We start from the raw sequence: 20311 nt of genomic DNA, 5'->3' as shown, positions 1-20311 counted from the left end.
TATATATATATATATATGTGTGTGTGTGTGTGTGTATATATATATGTAAAAAAATTCCCTTCTCACCCACCACGGGTGGTTCTTATCCTCTGAGCTCGGGTCCTCTACCAGAGGCCTGGGAGCTTGAGGGTTCTGCGCAGTATCTTGGCTGTGCCAAGGACTGCACATTTCTGGACTGAGATGTCTGATGTTGTTCCTGGGATCTGTTGTAGCCACTGCTCCAGTTTGGGGGTTACTGCCCCGAGGGCCCCGATGACCACAGGCACCACTGTGGTCTTCACCTTCCAGGCCCTCTCCAGTTCTTCCCTGAGGCCCTGGTATTTCTCCAGTTTCTCGTGCTCCTTTTTCCTGATGTTGCAATCCCTTGGTATTGCTACATCTACCACAACGGCTTTCCTCTGATGTTTATCCACTACGACAATGTCTGGTTGGTTCGCCATTACCATTTTGTCTGTCTGGATCTGGAAGTCCCACAGGATCTTAGCTCTGGCGTTCTCCACCACCTTTGGGGGTGTTTCCCACTTTGATCTCGGGGTTTCCAGTCCATATTCTGCACAGATGTTTCTGTACACTATGCCTGCCACTTGGTTATGTCGCTCCATGTACGCTTTCCCTGCCAGTATCTTGCACCCTGCTGTGATGTGCTGGACTGTCTCAGGGGCCTCCTTGCACAACCTACACCTTGGGTCTTGTCTGGTGTGGTAGATCTGGGCCTCTATTGCTCTGGTGTTTAGGGCCTGTTCCTGGGCGGCCAGGATGAGGGCCTCTGTGCTGTCCTTGAGTCCAGCTTTTTCCAGTCATTGGTAGGATTTACTGATATCAGCCACTTGGGTTATTTGCTGGTGGTACATCCCATGTAGGGGCTTGTCCTCCCATGATGGTATCTCTGGCACCTCAACCTCCGTTCCCTGTTGTCTGAGACATTCACTGAGCACATTGTCTGTTGAGGCTTTGTCCCTGATGTATTTATGGATCTTAGTTGTTTCGTCCTGGACAGTGGTTCTCACACTCACTAGTCCTCTGCCTCTGTCCTTGCGGCTCGTGTACAGTCTCATGGTGCTGGATTTGGGATGGAACCCTCCATGCATGGTTAGTAGCTTTCTAGTCTTAATATCTGTGGCTTTTATCTCCTCCTTTGGCCAGCTGATTATTCCAGCAGGGTATCTGATTACTGGCAGGGCATAGCTGTTTATCGCACGGATTTGTTCTTGCCATTGAGCTGGCTTCTCAGGACTTGCCTTATTCGTTGGAGGTATTTAGCTGTGGCTCCTTTCTTTGTGGCCTCATCGAGGTTGCCATTTGCTTGTGGTATACCTAGGTACTTGTAACTGTCCTCTATGTCTGCTATTGTTCCTTGTGGGAGTGAGACTCCTTCTGTGCGGATCACCTTCCCCCTCTTTGTGATCAGCCGACCACACTTCTCTAGTCCGAATGACATCCCAATGTCAGTGCTGTAGATCCTTGTGGTGTGGATCAGTGAGTCGATGTCTCGCTCACTCTTGGCATACAGCTTGATGTCATCCATGTAGAGGAGGTGACTGATGTTGGCCCCATTTTTGAGTCGGTATCCGTAGCCAGTCTTGTTGATAATTTGGCTGAGGGGGTTCAGGCCTATGCAGAACAGTAGCGGGGACAGAGCATCTCCTTGGTATATGCCACATTTGATGGACACTTGTGCAAGTGGTTTGCAGTTGGCTTCAAGGGTGGTTTTCCACAGCTTCATCGAGTTTGCAATGAAGGCTCTCAGAATCCTGTTGATGTTATACATCTCTAGGCATTCAATGATCCAAGTATGCGGCATTGAGTCATAGGCTTTCTTGTAATCGATCCAAGCCATGCACAGGTTGGTGTGTCGGGTTTTGCAGTCTCGGGCAACTGTGCGGTCTACGAGGAGTTGGTGTTTGGCTCCTCTGGTATTTACACCGATACCCTTCTGTGCCGTGCTCATGTGTTTATCCATGTGTTTGCTTATCTTGGCCGCTATGATGCCTGACATGAGCTTCCAGGTTGTGGAGAGGCAGGTTATTGGTCGGTAGTTGGGTGGGACTGGACCCTTTGATGGATCCTTCTGGATTAGGATTGTCCGCCCTTCAGTTAACCATTCAGGGTGAGTCCCACTTTGTAGCAGCTGGTTCATTTGGGCTGCCAGTCGCTCATGGAGAGCAGTGAGTTTCTTTAGCCAGTAGGCATGGATCAAGTCAGGCCCTGGTGCTGTCCAGTTTTTCATGCCTGAGACTCTTTCTTGAACATCTGTCGCAGTGATGGTTACCGGGGCTTGCTCAGGGAGGTTGCTGTGGTCCTCTCGTAGAGAGATCAGCCACTGTGCATTGCTGTTGTGGGACGCCTCCCTTTCCCATATGCCTTTCCAGTATTGTTCAGTCTCCAGCCTTGGTGGGTCTGCTCTGTTGTTATTACCCTGCCATTGAGAGTACACCTTAGCTGGTTGAGTGGAGAAGAGCCGGTTAATCCTTCTGGATTCATTCTCCCTTGTGTATCTCTTTAGGCGGCTGGCCAAGGCTTGGAGCCTCTGTTTGGCAGTTTCAAGTGCTTCAGGTATGGGCATCTGTCTGTACTTTCTGGGTACTGGTCTTTTCATTGTACCCTTGTGGAGCTCTGACAGTTGGCTCACTTCCCTCCTTGTTACCTTGATTTTAGCCTCTAACCGTCTTTTCCATGGTGGGTATTGGGTCTCATGGTTGCTCTTATAGCCAAGTATCTCAAGGATCACTGATGCTGAGTTGTAGATCAGCTCATTGGTTTCTGTTATGGTGTTGGTAGGGATCGTTCTCAATGCTGCATTCACATTCTCAATGAGACTTTCTGATGGTACTTCACTCAGCCGTTGTAATTGGCGCCGAGGAGGCCTGGTTGTCATTCGGGTCATGATTCTCTCTCTCAGGTCAGCAGCTGTCTCGTTCAGCTCTGTTTCGCTCATTGGGGCCGTGTATCCCCTCACTGGGTGGGGACTTGTAGTTAAGTCCCCACAGTTCTGACATCTGGGTTCCTCCCTTTTGCCGTAGCATTTGTGTTGTATCTCGTCAATCTCAAGTTGTGATAGCAGTTGCCGTTTGCGGATGTTGGAACACTGAGCTACTAGTTGTTTAGCACTTAGTGTTGACTGGGGATGTCGAAGTGACCATTCCTTCCCCAGTCTTTGCATGTAACCTCTCTCACTAGGGTTACTTGAGTAGTAGCATTCCAACAGATCCACATTTTCATCTCTCGCCCATTTCCGTCTTGTTCCAGTAGCCCATTTGTCATCAAGGTGCTCTGGTTCCCCAACACCTGACGCAGACCTTGTTTGGCCGGGCGATGTCTGAGCCGGCATGTTATGCAACTTAGTATCTCTCATGGTATGAGGTAGGCAGTAGCTTGAAGGGTCTTGCCTAAGGACCCAGACTGGATTCGAACCCTGCCCTCTCGGGTGATATACTGATGCCTTATGTATTGAGCTATCCAGTCAGCTATATATATATATATATATATATATATATATATATATATATATATATATATATATATATATATATATATATATATATATATATATACTTTTGTTTTACATACCTTACAAATAATTCAGAGTATAATTTGACCCAACATAGGTCTAAAACTCATTTCATAAATATCAAGCAGGTGATCTCATTTCCACATTGATTGATCAGTCAATCAGAAACTGAAGTCAGATTCAGTTTCTGATACAAACCTGGACCCAACATGAAGACAGCCCCTGATTGCAGCGTTGATTCCGAAGCAGCGACAAACTTCAACAATGTCGGATCCAAACGTCTCACCGTCAGTGGAAGGCGACACACGGAGAGTTGGTTAGTAGACAGAGGTAACTTATCTACTGTATTTGCATTGAAAAGAACGTGACTCAAAGAAAAGTCATCAGGGTTCATTTCTGCAAATGTCATAACTATATCTAAGATATATTTGAATTTGTCCCAAAATAAATACTAATTTAATCTAAATGTTACATTTTAAAGCAGCAGTTTTATGTATTTTTATAATCAAGTTCACAATCAAATGTTGTACATATCAAATATAAAAGAAATGTTTTTCTTCCTAATTAAACACCCTGAAATTGGGTCTCTGTCTCTTTAAAACCTCCTGCTCTTTCTGAAGCTCTGCCTCCAGGAAGTCATCCCAGGATGAAACGCTTCCACCACCTTTCTGGCTCCCTGGACTTTTATTTCTGATTCTTCATTTGTTGTGTCACAGAACTTTGATGCAAATGGAATTAAGTTTGGCCAGATCATTTATTTTAGGGTGATATTTTTTTTTATCATGTTGATTATGAATTTCATTCAAAATGCACTTTTAAATGCATTTTTATTTCTTTCAATATCTTGTATTGAAATGTCGTGTTTTTCTTTTCCAATTATTCTTTTGACCAACTTTTCTGCAAGGATTAAAAAAGATCTATTTTTAAAGTAGAAAAGTTTTGAGCAGAGCTTAAGTAAGTATTGATTGCAAATACAGAAGAACTGCTGAGATCAGATTTTCTTATTGTTTTCTTTGATTTATAAAAGCCAGAGTGGATCATAGTACATGTGTTGCAGAAAAAAACAAGACAAACAGCAACTTAATTAAATAGTTTATTGGGTTTTTTCTAAACAGGGTAAATTATTGCTTTAAGATGTTTAAATACGCTCACTTTTAAACACAGTTTGATTTCTGTACAAACAGTTTAATTATCTGTGGATTTATGAAATGTCTAAAATAATTTACAGAAACTTCTTCATGATAAAGGACATGGAGCGCAATTCGAAACATCCTGAATAAAATCAGAGCAAACACATGAACACATAACATAAATTTATGAATTTAGACTCAAGATATAATAAATTACTCCAAGATTTATCCCTTGTCTCCAAAAGACAGCAGCTGGTTCAGGCTGATATGATGTTTGACGACAGCTTTCATTACCAAAACAAACTTAATAAATAAAATAAAAAAATCTGCTTTTTATAATAATCCACTTTCTGTTGATTAAAAGTTTATTCCCTTAATTGTTTTGAAACATTTAGAAAAATTTAAAGGAACAAAAACAAATTTTCTCTAATCTCATTTTCACATTTTGGCGTCACATTTGTTTTAGTTTGATGTTTATTGAGGCACTTCTCAGTTTTCTTGAAATAAAATATAACTTTAGTGGTGAAGTTAAAGCTGAATGCCACCTAAATGCTTCTTTGAGATGTAAAACTAATCATTGGACATAAGAAAGAATAAACTTCTTGAAAAAAAACAAGTTATTTTTATGAAAGAGGAATTTCTAATTAAATAAATAGGAATAAGATTTTGTGTTTCTCATGATCTAAACTGGATTCTTGAACCAGTTTATAACATTTTCTTTGTTCTCTTTGATCCAGTCCATGTTGGCTTGCGTCCTCTCGATGGACTGGTCCACTGCCAGAGTCCCGGATCCGAAACCCACTTCAGCGTTATCCTTCTTGAACTCCTTCAGCTGAAACCACACAGAACATCATTGATTAGGTCTGCTCTATCTATGGCTTATCGATGGTATTTTAAGCTGTTTCACATTTATTCATTCAATCTGCTTTTGGGAAAACAGGCCTGATTTCTGATAAAACACTCTTCTGCTACCTTTTCTACAGATTTTCTGACTTCACAACCTTTAAATGTTCTCTTGTAGCCTAAATCTACATTTACATCATTTCTTCTACTTTTGTAAAATCCTTGTGAATGTATTTGTCTTCATTGAGAGGAAAGTCAAATTTCTTGAGAGCAAAAACTCTCCAAGTAAAGTTCTGATTCAGATTTTCTGAAAGCAGGTAATCTTAACCAGCTAATTAAAAAGTTGGTTAAGCTAACCCTGAAGCACCAATAATAAACATTAGGTAATGAGTTAATGTTAAACTTCACTTTAAATTATATCTGCACCTGAAAACCTTCAACTTTCGAGTACCAATTTAATTTGATATTATAAGTTGCATGTCTTACAATAACCTTAGTTATTGCATTGATGTTTTTATGTTAACTGCTGTCCAATCAATCTTCAACAACTTCAAAATAAGAGCATGAACGTTTAACTATTTGAGGAATTCTGACCAGATCCAAACTTTGACACCAATGTTGAACTTTATTCAGCTGAATGTTCACAAATCAGGCAAGTAAATTAAAACATCTCATTAATCAGCTGATGATACAAATAAAAATGTTCTCTAACCTGCTGAAGCTCAAACTCTGTGGAGAAGCGTTTTGTGACTCCATTGATGAGGTTGGCGAAGGAGAAGGATCCACCGCCGTACCTACGAGAAGAAACATCACCAGATGAGAAAGGAACAAAACAAACTTCCTTCACATGCCTCCAGCATCAGCTGATCTAATACTCCTCTTGTATACATTAGTGGGTAAATCTGACGACGCTATCGTGCAATAAATGTCTCTGTGATTTCACTCTGCCATTGACCTAAAGAAAATACCAAACTTAACTACAGATGGTTTTATGAGGATCAAAGATAAACTGAGGACAGTCTTGATCAATAAAACCTTTAATTGATGGTGAACAGCCTCATAAAAACGGCCATCTCCCTTCATAAAGGTGGAATTTATGGTTTTTAAGTTGACAGATGTTACCCAACAGGTCATGTCTGCATGTGACTTTCACATGGCTTCAGTGTCCCACTCACTGAGTGAAGATGTAGCTCCACCGAGCCCTGATGAAGTCCCACGCCAGAGACTGGCCCACCACATTCTGGGCGATGTAGACGATGGTGGAGGTGGCGTCCTGCTTCCGGATCCGGCTTGGATCCAGAGTGTACTCCAGATACCTGAGGAGCAAAACCAGCGTGAGACAAAACTGACTTTAAAATACTTCTGTTAGTTTAAAAATCTGTTGAATCAAACTTTTGGGGCCCTGAGGAGGTTTTTATTGGGGCCCATAACAACATGTCTGCATGAGACGCTCCATCGTTCCTGTGTGAAGTATCTGCTGTCATTAGCATCATTTGAACCAACCTGTTGAGCAGCCACGGTTTAGTAGTGCAGGCCATCGCTGCAAGCAGTTTATCAGCTTCAATAGCAATGGTGGCGTTCTTGAACTTCTTCCAGGCAAATTCCCACTCTTCGGCGCCCCCTGCTGCGATGGCATTACAGTACACGGTTTGGCGCAGGTTGGGGTGGATTCTGGAGAGAGACGACATCACCATGATGATGAAGCAGCCTTGAAGCACTGAGAGGACTCAGAGGACTGACTTAATGTTCTGCCACTCACGGGTTTTCGTCTGTGTCCATCCACACTTTGAACCACGACTGGACCAGATCCTGACATTCCTGCAGCCCGGTCTTACAGGCCAGGCTGATGGCGTTCACCTGATTATACCTGCAGGAAGATTGTCAAATTAGACAATGCTGGTTTGGACTTATAATGCCTTCTTAAACAGATCAGGATTTGTCTATAGACAATAAAAAAACTTGTTCATTACATTTTTTTCCATAAAATCATTCATGGATAATATGTTGTGCTGCTTTTAGAATGAGCTTTTGTTTTGCCTCTGTCTCTTTAAATTTGTTCAACCATTTTGTGTGGTTAAACAAATTATATTTTGTTTAACCAAAGCAAAAATAAACTACCAGCTGCACTTAGACAAAATATGTTGAGCCTGTGTGGATAAATTCACTAGAAAAATACAATATCTTAGTATATTTGAAGTACGACTAAGATAAAAGTAACTGAAAGTATTATTATATTGTATTATTATGCACTCACTGGTCCATATGACCATCTGGTATGCTGGTCCAGTTACTTGTTATCTCTTTGTAGTACTGGAACAAGGGGGCAACCTGATTCTTCAGATATTCCTGCAAACATGAAATCCACAGTAATAGGCAATAAAATATTAAACAAAGGTTGGAAAATGTAAAGAAACGTTCATAGATTGAGGCAGGACAGACGAGCACCTGAATGGCTCCGTAAACCTCGCTGCGGTCGAACATCAGGAAGAAGAAGTCCAGGTTGTCCAGAGCAGATTCCCACGGCATGTATTCCCTCTCATACTTCAGGTACAGGGTGGTTTTTAGCGCCTGAACTGTCGGGATGATCTTAGCTCTTTGGGGAACGACAGGCAGTGGGATTTATGTTTACTCGCTCAGACGACAACAAAGGTCAATTTAGGAAATATTTGTTTCTAAATCTGAGTTTTCACAAGCTCAACGCTGTACGTCTCTGCGACGATGTATTCAAATTCAGCGTTTGAACAAAATTTAAATTAGGGTCGTTATAGATAGAAAGAAATTCCTAATAAAAGCTCCAACACTTTGAGAAGAATCTCAGAAATTAACTATAAAAGACAGAAAATTCTGAGTTCAAAAAGTTAAAATATTTGAAATTTTTTAAAAAATTATCTCATAATTTACTAAAAACCCAGAAATTTCTGAGTTCTTTTCCTGTACTTAGAAATGTACAAGAAAAGACAAATACTTTTCTGAGTTTGAAAAGTAAAAAATGCCATAAAAAGCTCTGAAATTTTTAGATTAATCTCAGAAATTTTCTTGATAAAACATGGACATTTCTGAGTTACAACAGTTGAAAATTTTATACTTTTTGAAATGTTCTGAGTTTGAAAAGTTGAAGATTTTAGACTTTTGACAGAAAGGTTTTTTACAGAAAATTTCTCAAAATTTCTGGGGTTTTTTTTATCTACAATGGTAGATTTCTAACAACACCGTGGGCTTTTATCATGTTGACCCTTAATGGTTTTATCATGTTGACCCTTAATGGTTTTATCATGTTGACCCTTAATGGTTTTATCATGTTGACCCTTAATGGTTTTATCATGTTGACCCTTAATGGTTTTATCATGTTGACCCTTAATGGTTTTATTATGTTGACCCTTAATGGTTTTATCATGTTGACCCTCATCCCTGTTTCTGTCTGTCAGCGTCAGACTTACCTGGCCAGGTTGAAGGCATCGTCCACCAGCTGAGCTCTGTTGATCTTTGGAATGACCTTAAACACAAACAGCAACATGTCAGGTCCTGTGAGCCACATGGACGGAAAAGCCTTCAGGAAGCTGTTCCTACCTGGTGGTTGGTGATCAGAGCGGTCAGCAGTTTGTTCCAGTTGCCATCATCATAGTTGACTCTGTAGTATCCAACCACATCATTGTTGGCCAGCACCCAGTCAGAATCCCCCGTCACCTTCATGTCGTTATTTGTAGCTTCAGGAGAAATTATTTTTTTACGTTAGAGTGGGAAATTTGATTTTGTTTCATTCTTGTGAATATTTGCAATTTTCTGCCATTTCAAGTGCTAAACATGCAGCTTTGATTTAAAGCGACAATGTCAAAGCTTTCTATTACATGAAGTCTTTTGGGGTGATCTGGACTCTCTTGTTCTAGCCTGGAAACTAAGAAATAAGTACAGCATCCGGGTCACTGTATTTAAAATTCTGATGTACTGATCCAAGTTTGAGAAACTGATTATAACCAGATTTGGATGCAGCTAAAACTGGTTAGATTAAACAGAAAGCAAAAACTGCTTGTTTATTGGGGTTTTAAGTAAAAGCTGGTGCAGTGCTGCTTTTTTTTTTTTTTTACAGCTACATGGAAGCCGTGAGAAGCATTCACGCTGTCATCAATGTAAAAATGTATGTATGAAGAAAAACACTTTTCCAGCGTTCATTGTACAGAGGTAAAATCTGCTGACCACACATTTAACGATATGAGTTTCAATAAGATTTAACTTCCCTTTGGGAGCACTAAAGTATCTTTGAGCCTGTCACCTAGCTTGGGTTGCTAGGTGACAGGCTGGGCTTTACTGGGGTTGCTAGGTAACAGGCTTGGTTGGGGTTGCCAGGTAACGGGCTTGGTTGGGGTTGCCAGGTAACGGGCTTGGTTGGGGTTGCCAGGTTGGCCATTAAAGGTTCAGTGAGAACAGATTTGCTTTTTGCTGGTCAGAGCAGCTCAGGGCTTTTCTTTCTTTCTCTATTAAATGTATTACAAAAGTTCATTTAATCCGCTAATTAGGCTGAAATTGCTTCACTAAATGTTTGCCTGAAAATTCAAAGCAACATTTCTGAGATTTTTAGAAGATAAAAAGCACAAACAAATCTCAAATAAGCTTTATCTTCATTAATAATTTTGTAAGTGTGGTTGCTGATGATATTTACCCTATTTTCATCTATACTTGCTGTAATTACTATAGTTACTGTAAACAGGGAAAAAAGGAGAAATAAATTTGTGAGAAAATTTTCCCACAAATTTTTATTGCAAGAAAATTTAGAGATTTTTTTTTTCCTTGCGAATTTTCCGCCTTTAAATCTCAGAAATTTCTGAATTTTTTCTTGGAAATGTACTCTTTCACTATGCAGTTGTCTAAAATCAAACTTCAATCAATCCCAAAAATATTAAAAGAAAAACAAACCAGCTGCTAACTGGCTACTCTGTGAGAACAGAAATGATTGAATCACATGGTCATTTGATATTTTTATACCTGATTTTTCCGTCAGCCATATGAGACGCTGATCGACGCCAGTCTTCCTCCATCTGATCGGAACGCTCCACTGATAACTGGAGCAGAAACAAACCACTGTTAGCACTTTCAGACCCACTTTTTATAGACAGTGAAATGATTTTGAGGGAAACCAGTTTGTGATAGCATAGGCATTCTTGTAAAAATACCAGAGAGCTATTTACGTACTTGTAGGGAGATGGAGCGGTAACTTCGGAGTCCGGGTTCAGGAGGAAGTGCTTCTGGGAAACAGTGCCGGAGGCGGTATCAATGGTGACCACAGGGAAACCCATCTGCAGCACCCAGGTGTTCATGATGTCCTGGACACTTTTAGGAAGGTCAACTGCACTGCTGTCCACAGCCTGTTGAACACCAGAAAACATCAAACTAACTCACTTCAGTTTGAAAACATTTTAACACACAAATAAAATAAAAATGTGAATCTTTGATAAATTCTTTAAAAGATGTTTTTGGTTTTATTTTGTGCTGTTGGTGAAGAGACATTGTTTTTGCTTTCATAAACTGGTGTGTTTACGTGTGTGTAAGTATTTTGCACACACACTCAGGGGAAAAACAAAATGAACCACTTATAAAACCACCTTTACCAGAAATAACTCTCATTACAACATACTGATTCTTCTCTCCTTCAACCAATTTCTGTTGTTTTTCTGTTGATGATCCAATTTGCACTCATTCCGGACTAATTGTCTCACATCTGAATCAAAAACTTTTGTTAGGCGTCATGACTGGAAAATATGGCTATTAAAACATATCACAATATAAGCGTCTCATATCAGTCGAGATGGATAATTATTTATGACACACGTTGGCAAAACCTTAAACTGTGCAAGTTGCTCAGCAAGTTGTTGCTAGTCAACCAAAGAGAGGGAAGTAGTTGATTCCACCCACATAGCTTAGCTTTAATGTGAGCTAAGCTATGTCTAAACTCTTCCCTCCGCCTACATCTCCCAGAATGCTGTGTGGTTCTGGATCAAAGTTCAGTGATATTGAATATTCTATTAGATGTGTTATCTATTTATATAGATCAACAGATGTTTTTCTAGTTGAAAGAGCAAGAGCTTTAATGTGTAATAGCCAAAGTATAGTTTTAAATTGAGCCCTTGGATTTTATTGTTATTTGTCTGGGGAGTGAACCAGAACGAACAGATGAGTTTTCTTCAGAAAAACCCAACCTGAATGTTCAAAGTGCCTGAAGACAACATACCGTCTGCAGATGCGACCAGAGGTCTGTGTAGACCGTGTTGTTAAAGGCAAACTCCCTCAGGTAGCTCTGCAGGACAGAGAGAGACATAATCATGTTTTTATAAATACATTTTATCAGCAGAAAATCCGAAAACTAATGTTTGATTATATTTTTCAGGAAGTCACCTGGAGTCCTTTGGTGAAGACCGGTTCAGTCAGGAAGTCTGACAGCATCCTGAGGACAGAGGCTCCCTGAAGATGAGAACAATATACATTAAAATAGATCTTATTACACACCCTGGCTCAGAAATTAGACATGCAGGAGAGGAATAATGTCAAGATCCTACATGCACATTGAGGCATTTTTACCCATCTCTGTTTACAATTCGTACAAGTTATGAGCTAAATATTTCGCTAGCAAACTAAATCTTTAATTCAGAAGTCAAACTGAAAATGTAGTTGCAAATTAAATATTAAGTTCCATATATATAGTTTAGGTCTCATGCTAAATATTTAGTTTGTGCATTCTTTTTTCTCTATGGAAGGCTAAATATACCAAAAGTATAGCTGTTAATTTTATTCGGTGTAACTTTACAAATGGCATCCCATATGCTTGCATGTGCTTCCTGACCTTGCTGTATGAGATGGCATCGAAGAGCTCGCTGATCTGAGCAGGTTTCTGGATGTCGTCTTCAAGGGAGGACAGCGGATGAGACGACGCCAGGGCGTCAACTGCAAACACTCTGTGCACATCATTGAGGACTATCAGGTCTTTCTGCCAAGGAACAAGAGGAAGGTGTCTCCATGAAGAGTGTCATCAAACATCTGGAACGATTATTAGCGTCAAACGTAGAGAAAATTTGTACCACGTTCCAGTCGGGTTCGGCTTTGTCTGCTCCCAGGTACTCCACGTATGAAGCAAAGCCTTCGTTCAGCCACAAGTCGTTCCACCAGCGCAGAGTGACCAGGTTACCAAACCACTGCAGGGACAACAGAGACAAGATGAGAAAATTACATCTATAAAAACTAAAATAAATCATGACCGAACAGTCTGGGTCCTACAGTGCCCCCTACAGGACATGGGAGAAATTTCTTTTTTTGTTTTACCTCACCAAAGTACAATGGAGCCTTATTGAGAAAAACGTGTAATAAAATGATGAGAATAAAGTTATATTATGAGAATAAAGTAATAATATAATGAAAATAAAGAAACAATCCATGTGCACTAGGGGGCTCCGTAGAGCCGTACTTACTTCCTGTTCTCAGACGTCTGGTTCATAAGAAGAGAAGCTTTGGTGTATTTTGCCTCCAGATTTTATTTTCATTTTACTTTCCCCCATAACTCATAACAGTCTGTGAATGTCTCTGCATCTTAGCATTTATCTGAGCTCACCATGTGGGCCAGTTCGTGAGCGATGATGGTGGCGATCCTCTCCTTGTTGGAGTTGGAGGAGAAGGCCTCGTCATACAGCACCCTCGACTCTCTGTATGTGATCAGACCCCAGTTCTCCATGGCGCCCGCGTTAAAATCAGGGATGGCGATCTGATCTGCAGGACAGAGGAAATTTTAAAGAGTCAAGCAAGTTTCCAGTGGACACAACCTGCAAATCCTCACATTTCTGTTATACAAAAGTGGTCAAGAAATTGACCACTTTTGTCAAGTGGTCAATTTGGTTACCATATATGTATGGTACATATATGGTAACCATATATGTACCATACATATACAGGTTACCATATATGTATGGTAACCTGTTTACCATACATATATGGTAAACAGGTTACCATATATGTTTACATTTTAAAGATTTAATCAACATGGCAACATAACAGCTGATACATATCATTAATTAAATGAGTATTAATTAAGTAGATTAATACTCATCAATTAAATGGGTAGTTAAGTATCTCATGGGTCCTGTAACGTCAATATAAAATAATTTGATACTAATGAGCAGGGCTAATTATTTAAATAAGCTTTTGAGTGTTTGCATTTTAACAATATTGATATATTTCATAAAATAGTTGTCTATTAAACCAATGATTTAAACATTTAAATTGACATTTATTTATCTATTGGCACATTTAATTGATGACTTATGCTGCTTTATTCATTTAATTTTGACTCTTTTGGCCTTCCGTAAGTTCTTCACTGAACCTGAAAGAGCAGAAGGAAGAAACAGCTGTTTCTGTGTGAGCTGGATCGTTCAGGTCGAAGCGACGACTTTTTCTATTTTTAGATATTCGGGTGACAGAAGGTCAGTAAAACATTGTTCTTTTCAGATGTGATGACTGCCATAAAATTTATTTACTGGACGAACGGCTGTAAATCAAAGGCTCAGATTTTATCTGCTCAATGTTGTTATTATATCTTTACAGAACGCATCACAAAAAACTGCCAGCCAGCAGAAAAAGCACTGCTCTGACTTCCGGCTGGACACTGAAACAGCCAGAACAGCTGATGATGATCATTTGTTTTTAAATTAATCTCAGAAAAGCTGTTGAAGCAGCTTCACTGTCTTCATTGAATCGTCCATAAAGGTAAATCATTACCCTATGGCTGTAAATTGGCTGTAAAAACGCTATAAACCCTCAGAACCGATGAAGACTGAAAAACAAGGTAATTATGCTCTTTGTGACGCCTCATAAACCAGCAGGGATACAGGCATGTTTTTCAGCTGTTTAATTCTTCATGTATGTTTTCATATCATTTGGAAAACTAATAATCCCTCACTGAGACAGAACAACAAGCTGGCTGTCAGCGAGGAGGCTAAAGCACAGCATGCCAGTGTTTCCCTCCTGGTGAAGTCCCATTAAAGCAGTGGTGGGCAAAGTGTGGGGCGGGGGCCACTTGTGGCAACTGAATATGTTAATCTGGCCATCACCTTCCTAAGCGATTCAGGTAAATTGTTGTTCTAGATGGATGTATTATTTATGGAAGCTGGATGATAGATGGATGATGAATGGATGATACCTAAATGGATATATGGATATCTAAATGTATGTATGTGTGTGTGTGTGTGTGTGTGTGTGTGTGTGTGTGTGTGTGTGTGTGTGTGTGTGTGTGTGTGTGTGTGTGTGTCATAAAGCCAGTATCAGAGTGTTGAACGGACCCGATTTGGGCAGTGGGTACTTGGAGTTATAATACTCCTCAAAGAACTTCAGGATGGGTCCGGTGATGTTGAGGGCGTAGTTTCCTTGGCCAGCTTCGATGGCGGGCTTCCGAGCAAAGATCCGGATCTGAAACGGACACAAAAATACAATTCTAACCCATAAATCCACAGATTAACATAAATCTGTGGATAAAAGCTCCAAACAAATTCAATGAGGTTAAAGAAACTGGAGGCAGTGACCTTAACCCCGCCAATAGTGTTGTTGATGTAGCCGTAGTCGCTGACAATGAAGGCCAGCAGATAGGTGGACATCTTCTCAGTGCGCTCAAAGACCGTCTGCAACACCTCTTGATCCTCCAAGGTGACGGCTGTGGTTTCTGTATGAAAATAAAAATCAAATCTACATTTTATTCGTGATAATGAGTGAAGAGGATCCATTAACTTTGAGAAGCAATTCCCAGTTTCCAAATTTTAACTAGACCCAAACAGACTTTCAATCATTTCCTATTCTCTTTGTTTTATCCTGTAGAGTCCTGCATAGTAGGCCAGAGGTTTCTTGTTTAAAGTTGCCCAGTGGTCAGAGATATAAAACTGACCTATCTCAGCGCCGTTGGACAGAGCCACAGTGTCCTTATCGTGGATCAAAGTGATGTTGAAGTAAGCTTTCAACGCCGGCTCGTCGAAGCAGGGGAATGACTTCCTGGCATCGGTCGCCTGCATCTGGCTGGTCGCAATGACCCTGGAGGGAACAGAGCAGCTGGGGTCAGACATCCAACCAACCAACCAATCATCCATACATCCAACCAACTAAACCATCCAATCAACTAACCACCTAACCAACCAGCCAACCAACCAAACCAATCAACTTACCAACCAACCAATCATCCATATATCCAACCAACTAAACCATCCAATCAACCAACCAACTAACCAACCAACCAGCCAACCAACCAAACCAACCAACCAACCAATTAGCCAACTAACCAAACAGCCAACCAACCAAACCAACCAACCAACCAATTAGCCAAATAACCAACCAGCCAACCAACCAAACCAACCAACCAACCAATTAGCCAACTAACCAGCCAACCAACCAACCAAACCAACCAACCAACCAATTAGCCAACTAACCAGCCAACCAACCAACCAACCAATTAGCCAACTAACCAGCCAACCAACCAACCAAACCAACCAACCAACCAACCAACCAACCAACCAACCAACCAACCAACCAACCAACCAACCAACCAACCAACCAGCCAATCAACCAACCAACCAGCCAACCAACCAACCAACCAACCAACCAACTAACCAATTAGCCAACTAACCAGCCAACCAACCAACCAACCAACCAACCAACCAATCATCCATATATCCAACCAACTAAACCATCCAATCAACCAACCAACCAACCAACCAGCCAACCAACCAACCAACCAAACCAATCAACCAACCAACCAACCAACCAACCAACCAGCCAACCAACCAACCAAACCAATCAACTTACCAACCAACCAATCATCCATATATCCAACCAACTAAACCATCCAATCAACCAACCAACCAACCAACCAACCAACCAATTAGCCAACTAACCAGCCAACCAACCAACCAACCAGCCAACCAACCAACCAACCAACCAACCAAACCAACTAACTTACAAACCAGCCAACTTACTAACCAACCAACCAATCATCCATACATCCAACCAATTATCCATCCAACTAACAAACCAACCAATAAGGTCATTCCTCCCTCCATTCAAATTCCCAACAAGAGGTTTTAGCGATGGCTGTTTATGGATCATGTTGCCGTGGTTACGTCCATCCATTAGACCCTTTTACTGCAATTGAAGGCCAAAGTTATTTGGGTTCCAGTGATAATGGATAAAAAGTCCATTAAGATGACATAGATGCACAAAACATTTAACAGCAGGCTGGAGGAGGACAATGTTTTATTAAATGCAAACAGAGAATATTCTTACTTCTTGACTCCATTCTCTGTGTACTCGCTCCTGTAGAAACCTCCCAGATCGTCGGCCAGCTCTCCAGTGAACTGGGTGTAGAGGCGGTACATTCGTCCTTTCTCCAGTTTACCGTCCAGCTCCAGAACCAGGAACTGAGTCTCCGTCTTCAGCCAGGACTTCTTGATGGATGGTGCGCTGCCACCGTTGACGGCTGAGAGCTGTGCATGCTTATTATTTGAATCTAGTGTGTAGTTCAGCTTGTTAGAGTGGATAAGAATGAGATCCGTCTCCTCCACGCACTCAAACACCACAGACGAGTTTCCTGAAACACAAGAAAGCCGTCAGAAATGTTTCAGTTCTACTTCTGACTGCATGAAGGCAAATTTAGCTCCTCATCCAAACGTTTTCAGTTGCAGATTTTTGCACATATGTTTCCCACTGTGTTGAATTGAAACCAGAACTAAAACGTGCATCTGGACCCAATAATCAAACTAGTCCTCATCTTTCAGTTTTGCAGAACTTAAGAGGGAAAGTCAGGGAACTTTTCCCATTGTTTTGACTGGACTAATATCAAATAAATTGTTTTTAAACTAATCTCAGATTATCCATCGATCATTGACCATTTCTGAGTTTGAAACCTCCATAGATTTGTTGGAAAAATTCAGAAACTTTCAGAAAGGCGAGCTTCAGTTTTGCGATGACTCTCTATTGATACCAATTAAACAAACTAAATTATATTCCTTCATTAACCGTTAAATTAACTGTGTTTTCCGACACGCTTTAGCCTTTCTAGGTTGTTTTATGTCAATAAAAGTGAAAAAATTATTTCTAAGAATGTTATATTTAAATATAAATGTAATCATTCTTTTAAAAAATCCTGTACAATTCCAAACTGTGTTGAGGTAAATTATAAATATCACTCAATCTGTTTTGTTTTGTCATTTAACTGAAAAGCAGTAAATTGCTGCAGATGTTGCACATGTTTGACTTTTGACTCAAAATGTTTGTAGGCCTGAAACTTTCAGTCTGCATCCATTTTAGTTGTTCTGCACGATTATTTTGGATTTTTGAAAATGATGCTGGGCTCAGTCCTAGTGGCTGAAGAAAGGCACAAGATCTAGACTGAAGGTTTCCAGCTTTACCTGTGAAGATGTAGAGCCCAGTCGTTGGATGTGGTTTCAGTCGAGGCCACAGAGTCACGCTGTAGTCGTGCGGCACCAGGGTTTTTGGCAGCCGGTATTTGTCCCATGGTTCGTTGGAAGGGGTCGGTGTTGTTGTGGGTTCAGGAGTCGTTCCTCCTCCCTGGGTTGGTGTCACTTCTTTGTTTTTGGATTTTTCCTGAGAGTAAACGACAGACAGAGCGATAATGGTGGACAGGGCAGCCACTCCTATTATAATCCCTGCGACTGCAAGAGATTTGCTGATGAAGAAGCCTTTCGCCATGGTGTCAGTCTGCCTGCACTGATGCCTGATGAACCTTTATTTGTAACCATCTGCCCCTCCCATTCACAGCAACAGGTGACATATTAACAGAGACTGGAACATCTACCTGAGTAGCGACTCCCTGAAATGAGGAACTTTAGAAACCCTAAATTCGATTTGAATTAATTCTCATTAAACATTTAATTGAGTTATGATAAACTGAAGATAATATATTCTGTTCAGATTTTGCTCCCTCTTCTTGGACAGTTGCAGAAATATATATTTAAGGCTGTTCTTACTGATTTTTAGAAGGAATAATCTGTTTGTAAATGATTCAACTGAGGATTTTGAAATTTCTTTATTTATTTATTAATGTTCTGAAATCTCTGTGTGCTGCTGCAAGTCTTGACCAGGATTCTCTTGCAAAATAGATTTTTTTAATCTCAGTGTGGTTTTACCTAGAGAAAAAAAGGGTTCAATACAAATAAATAAATCAATAATCCAAATCCACAGCGGCTGTTGATAAGTGGTTCATGATTGCATCAGGACCCACTGATGTTATCTCCATTACAGCACCAAATTTCAGAACCGCTCTAGAAAAACACACAAAAACAGCTGACTTGCTAAAACAGTGAGACAAAGACCAATAATCAAAACTATTATTAACAAAATGCAACTAGGTTAAAGACATCTAAAGCAAGCTAAGTAAAGTATATTACTCTAAAATAAAGCGTATAGAGGTAAATTAATATACACAAAATGTTGCTAATTTAAATTAAGCTAAGTGCATCTAAAATAAATAAATAAGCTAAGCTAAAGTGAGGTAAGTTGTTCTAAGCTAAGCTAACTGAAAAGCAAGTATGACATTCTAGACTAACATGAACTATGCCAAACTAAAAGGAAATTAACTACTAAACAAGCTAAGCTAAAACTACACAAAATGCAGCTAGAATGAGAAAACCTACACAGGCTAAGCTAAGCTAGCTTGTTTAGATAAGCAGAACTAAACTAAGCAAAGATTAATTAAAGTAAAGTGGAAAATTATATTGTAAACTAAATAATGCCAGGCTTCCCTTACTATATATATATATATATATATATATATATATATATATATATATATATATATATATATATATATATATATATATATATATATATATATATATATATCATATTTTTTTATTTTTATTTTTTGAGATATGCAAAATGAAGCTAGGCTAAACTCGTTTAAACTAAGCTAATGTGAAAGAAGTAGTACTAAACTTAGCTGGTAAACTGAAACAAAGCTAAGATAAGCAAAGCTAAGTTAAACCCAGCTGAGATGACTATGTAAGCAACACAAAATATGTTAATTTATGGTAATTTAACTAAACTACCAACATGTTACTGAGCTAATGAAAAGAAAACATGGCTTGGAGGTTAACAGAATTTGTTTCTGCAAATTCTGTTAATTTAGAACTTCGTTCTGGGTTTTGTATTTTCATAAAACAATAAAAGCAATAAAAAGAGTTAGATTGACAGTAGAAGACTTTTTATTTTGAGCTTACAGCAGTGTTTCAAAAGAAGTGAATGTGAAACAGAGTTCATGAAACACAATTTTAAGCCTTTCTCTTGGTTAATGAGTAAATACATTTCCACCAGTTTGTATAATCAGATTTTATCTCTTGGATTGGACTTTAACTGGTGGGCAATTTTCCATCATCCTTTTATTTTATGAATATCCTTTTATGGTTTTGAAGCAGTAAAGCAGAGTCACGATGAGCAAGTAGAAGAAAGGTTATGAAACATCAGATTCTGTCATCCTACGACCAATAATGACTATTACAAACCAATTACTGTGTAATAATGAAACAGTAGGGTTCAGAATTTTCTTCTTCACAAATTTGACATAATTAAGCAATATTTACCACTGAATGAACATAATAAAAAGCAGTTTTGAAATAATTTTATTTAATAAGGGGGAAAGGTATGCAAACCAAATAGTAAACATCTTTCTGAATTTTTGGCTTTGTGTTTTAATTTTAGTAACTAAATACACGCCAGATTAGTTCCAGATTTTTAGAAACAAGAAGTTGCCTTGAAATTAATATTTCAAACATAAAGAATGTTTTAAATATTAATTAGGCAA

The 20311-nt window shown here is 39.6% G+C and overlaps 1 protein-coding gene across 1 annotated transcript; it reads right to left on the bottom strand.

Annotated features, from left to right (window-relative positions):
- Window positions 1–4588: 4588 nt before the first annotated feature.
- LOC129364406 (aminopeptidase N-like) lies at window positions 4589–18203 on the bottom strand. Its single transcript, XM_055037015.1, has 21 exons — window positions 17901–18203; window positions 16777–17080; window positions 15389–15531; window positions 15033–15169; window positions 14793–14919; window positions 13073–13227; window positions 12546–12659; window positions 12311–12454; window positions 11866–11931; window positions 11702–11767; window positions 10666–10838; window positions 10459–10535; window positions 9049–9185; window positions 8919–8974; window positions 7927–8074; window positions 7736–7827; window positions 7241–7348; window positions 6985–7152; window positions 6657–6797; window positions 6194–6275; window positions 4589–5470 (listed from the first exon to the last, which is right to left on the bottom strand). The coding sequence occupies exons 1-21, from the start codon at window positions 18199–18201 to the stop codon at window positions 5321–5323; spliced, it is 2889 nt and encodes a 962-aa protein (XP_054892990.1). The 5' UTR covers window positions 18202–18203; the 3' UTR covers window positions 4589–5320.
- Window positions 18204–20311: the final 2108 nt, after the last annotated feature.

The sequence above is a fragment of the Poeciliopsis prolifica genome, unplaced genomic scaffold (assembly GCF_027474105.1).
Source record: "Poeciliopsis prolifica strain line A6 unplaced genomic scaffold, Auburn_PproV2 SCAFFOLD001, whole genome shotgun sequence".
In the NCBI taxonomy this organism is placed as follows: domain Eukaryota; kingdom Metazoa; phylum Chordata; class Actinopteri; order Cyprinodontiformes; family Poeciliidae; genus Poeciliopsis; species Poeciliopsis prolifica.
This window is presented reverse-complemented; position numbering and strand designations above follow the sequence as displayed.